Below are 3,834 nucleotides of genomic sequence, written 5' to 3'. Positions count from 1 at the left end.
CTCCAGGCTGGCCTGGCTGTTTCTGACAAGCACCTGCAGGTTCCTGCCTTCAAGGGCTGTGAGAGGAACAACAGACAGCTTCTACTTTTATTATTACAGTTGAACAGAGTCTTGGGCAGAGGAGAAGCAGCAGGAACCAACATGCAAAGCAATGGAAGTCACTGGGGGCTCGAGGAAGGCCCCCCCCAGCTCAGCCCCTGCTCTCAGCAGTGGCTCCGGGCCCTGTCCCAACACACTGCGGCTCCGTCGGGTCCCACGGCACGAGGAGCTCGATGCAGACACCACACAGCACACAGGATGGGGACAGCACTGGCACTGGCTGGGCCTTTGGTGAGTCAGGTCTTACCTGACAGGAATCCAGTACACACTGAAACCCAGAGGGTCACCTTAGTGACCACAGAATATCCCGAGTTGGACATGAGCCACAGTGAGTCCAACTCCTTAAGTCTTGTCTGTGCCAACAGGGAGGAGAGGGATCCTTCAGGAAGAGGTGCTGGCTTCCATAGCAAGTCAGGAGATGAAGCTCAGGTAATTTGACTGCAGTTTATCTGTGTCAGCCTTGGCACCTCTGGGAGCCAACAGCTCTTCTCAATGCCTGTGATGGATGTGGAGGCCAAAGATTCCCAGCAGCACTAGGAAAATCTTTGCCAACAAGCAGAAAGAGACGTTCCCACGAAGGAGGAGGTGCCTCAGGCTTGGCCAGCCCTGGCAGACAGCAGAACAAACCCCATCCACCTCCCTCGCAGCAGTTCCTCTGCTGAGCCACTATGTCCTCCTGCACCTCTTCCTTTGGCAGGCCTCTGCGTCCGAGCCGCAAGAGCTGTCCGAGTCGCTCCCCGAGGAGGAGGAGGAGGAAGAGGAAGGCTTCAAAGTGCTATAGTTCATGCTCAAGACCCACCCCAGTTTGTTGTGCAGCACCTGCTTGAGTCCTGGGGGCAAGGGCAGCACCTCCAGCGTGTTCACGTAGTCGGGCAGGAGCTGGCGCAGGCGGAAGCAGCACAGGTACTGCAGGGAGGTGCAGCTGGCGCAGGACCGGATCACCTTCATGCTGCTCTTGGCTGCTGTCGAGCACACCATGGGGTAAAACTTCTTGTTCTGCAGCTTGGTGGCTGCAACTCCTGCCAGGGCACAGCACCAGTCAGTTCTCTGAGGGGATCTTGCCCCTCCCCTCAACTCTGAACCCGTAACTGCCAAGCTGTGGGAAAACAGCCTTTCCAAATCCCAATCTATTAACAACATGGAACCTTCCTCCCACTTGCTTCACACCTTGGTCTTCTCCTTCCCCAGTGCTTTCCCCTCCAGCCAGACTGGGAATTCAGCCCAGCCCACCCCTGCCCTCACCCTCACCTATGCACTTGCGGTTCTTAAAGAAGGTGAGTGTCCCATGCCACGTGTCCAGGTGGACCCCAATGATGGAGCCTTGGCCAAACCTTGAGGAGAAGTTTGTTTTGTCTCCCTTGTGGTGCAGCAGTCCTTAAAGCACACAAAAATGGCACTTCATGGAAAAGCTGTGCTCTGTGGGTTCTTCCCCACTCCCACACTGCCAGTTCCCACTCCATGCCTACAATATCCTCCAGTTCCTGATCCCTGCCCTCCCATCCCAGAGGGGCCCGTGGAAAGGTTGAGGTTTTGCAGCACTGAGACCCCAAACTGGTGGTGTGACAGCAGCAGCTCAGGGGCCCTGGAGGTCCCACACCAGCCTAAGGGCCAAGCAAGCCCTGGGCAAGGAGAGATGCTCCAAGTGCCGTGGGCTGTTGGCAGCCACTCCAGCTGACCTCAGCCAAGGGACTCACAGGTCTGGTGGCCTCAACACCCTGAGGAACTGCCTGTGCACTGCTGCCCACCCAGCCCCTGCCTTGTCACCTGTGTAGGACAGTCCCCAGCTGTCCTCGTCCTTGCCCAGCAGGCTGCAGAAGGTGTGCCGGTACTTGTCCAGGTTCACATCCGACGTCCCAATTCCCACCATCTGGGGGCAAGGCCACAAGAAACACCAGCTTAGTCTTTTCAAGCAAGATTCCTCCTCCAGCTCCCTCCTTTACTGGCTCAGCTCAAAACACCCCCGAGGGTTTGGTGCAGCCAAATCAGAGGTTTCAGGAGGAAGCTGCAGGCTCCCAGCTCCAATTTCCTTTCCTGGGTAGGAGGCACAGCTGAACTGCTAGAGAAGGTCACTCTCCTGTTCACAGAATCATGGAATGGTTAGGGTGGGAAGGGACCTTTTTAAAAATAGGAGTAATGCTTCCCCTTTTCCAGTCTCTGGGAACGTCACAAGACTCTCATGACTTCTCAAACACAATGGGTAGTGGCTTAGCCACCTCATCTACCATCTCCCTCAGGCCCCAGGGATACATCTCAGCACGTCCCATGGACTTGTGCACCTCCAGGTTCCTCAGCCAGCCTCAAACCTCACCTCCTGTGCTGGGCAGTACCTCACCCTGCCAGACCCTGGACAATTCCACGTGCCCAAAGCCACTGAGCTGCACGTACCATGTCAGTGCCATACACTGGGGAGGTCATCTTGATCTCCCAGAAGTGCTGCCCCTCGGCCAGCTCCTTGTTGCCGCGGATGGCCGCGGTGCCACAGCTGTACTCCATGTGAAAGTTCACCTTGCGGTTGTCACAGGTCAGCAGGGTGGCCGTGGACTTGTTCAGGTCATCCCACACCCAGTCAAAATCTGTCAAGGAAGCACAGAGTGACAAGGATGGGCACAGGCCCTCAGGGAGTGGAAGCACAGGTGGACATTTGGTTTAAGGCCATGTTGGAGTTTTGATTCATATTTTTCTATCGTTCATAGAATCAAGGTTGAAGAGACCTTTAAGATCATCAAGTTCAACCTTTACCCTGTTGCTGTGCTGTATGTAACCCCTAAACCGCATCTTCCAGCACCAGATACCTCTTAAACATTTCCAGGGATGGTGACTCCACCACCTCCCTGGGCAATATCCCAGTGCCCAAGGCAGAGTGTAAATCTCGAGCTGTGCACATCAGAGAGCTGTTTGAGGCCTGAGCTATTCCAGTGTCCCACCAGGGATGGCTCAGTGCTCCCAAGTCAGCAGCACTCACCAGTGCCCAGTTTGGCCAACACAAGGCTCTGCAGACCCACCAGAGCCTCCCTTGTCCCTCGCGGCAGCTCTGCCATGTCCCCAGGCTATCCCAGCCAGCCCGTGCCCACCCTGTGGCCAGGCACCCTGGCAGCCCCTCCAGGGCTGGGGAAGGCTGTAAGCACCAGGGCCTGTTTCACTGCTGGCCTAAGCTGGATCACAAAGCAGGTCCCCAGAGGTGAGCTCTGACGCTCGGCACTGAGCCCTGCAAACACCACCCAGGCCAGGCTGGTAATCCTCCTACGTGGCTCGGGCCGTAAACAAAGGAGCACCAGGGGCCGGGACGGAGCCAGGAGCAGGGCAGGGTACTGTCCCTGCCCCAGCCCTGGGGTGCTAGGCAGCTCCTCACACTCGTCCTCCTCGCCGCAGCGGCAGTCCTTGAGGCGGTGCAGGGCGTGCAGGCCAGAGCAGAATGGAGCCTCGCTCTGGTTCTCACAGTTGCAGTAGGACTCTCCGGTCACGGGGATGGCACTCGGGATGGAGGGAGACAGGGAGGAGAACTCTGGCTCTGAGTCCGAGTCGCTGTGCTGCTGGGAGAACAGTGGAATGGTCACTGCTGGGTGGCCCCGGGCACGGGGAGTGGGTTTGCAGAGCTCTGGAGACCAGCTGAGCCTAGCTCTGAAGCTCGTGGAGCAGCTCCTTGTGTCCCAACACTGCACAGGGAACTCAGCTCACACGCTCAAGAATTAGGGAGAAGAGTTAAGGAATCTAAGTCACTCCTCACAACATTCTGCC

The 3,834-nt window shown here is 57.1% G+C and overlaps 1 protein-coding gene across 1 annotated transcript in view; it reads right to left on the bottom strand.

Moving 5' to 3' along the window:
* Positions 1–598: 598 nt before the first annotated feature.
* SPSB3 (splA/ryanodine receptor domain and SOCS box containing 3) overlaps positions 599–3,834 on the bottom strand; it is a gene marked incomplete at its 5' end in the record, with an annotated part of 3,761 nt that continues 525 nt past the window's right edge. The window contains 5 exons of the mRNA XM_009080466.1: positions 599–1,118; positions 1,348–1,473; positions 1,864–1,966; positions 2,485–2,672; positions 3,449–3,629. Coding sequence (XP_009078714.1) covers positions 766–1,118; positions 1,348–1,473; positions 1,864–1,966; positions 2,485–2,672; positions 3,449–3,629 — 951 coding nt within the window. The remainder of the gene's footprint in view (positions 1,119–1,347; positions 1,474–1,863; positions 1,967–2,484; positions 2,673–3,448; positions 3,630–3,834) is intronic.

Source organism: Acanthisitta chloris, unplaced genomic scaffold (assembly GCF_000695815.1).
Source record: "Acanthisitta chloris isolate BGI_N310 unplaced genomic scaffold, ASM69581v1 scaffold36928, whole genome shotgun sequence".
Classification (NCBI taxonomy): domain Eukaryota; kingdom Metazoa; phylum Chordata; class Aves; order Passeriformes; family Acanthisittidae; genus Acanthisitta; species Acanthisitta chloris.
Note: the sequence above shows the minus strand (reverse complement) of the source record. Positions and strands in the feature narration are given on the sequence as shown.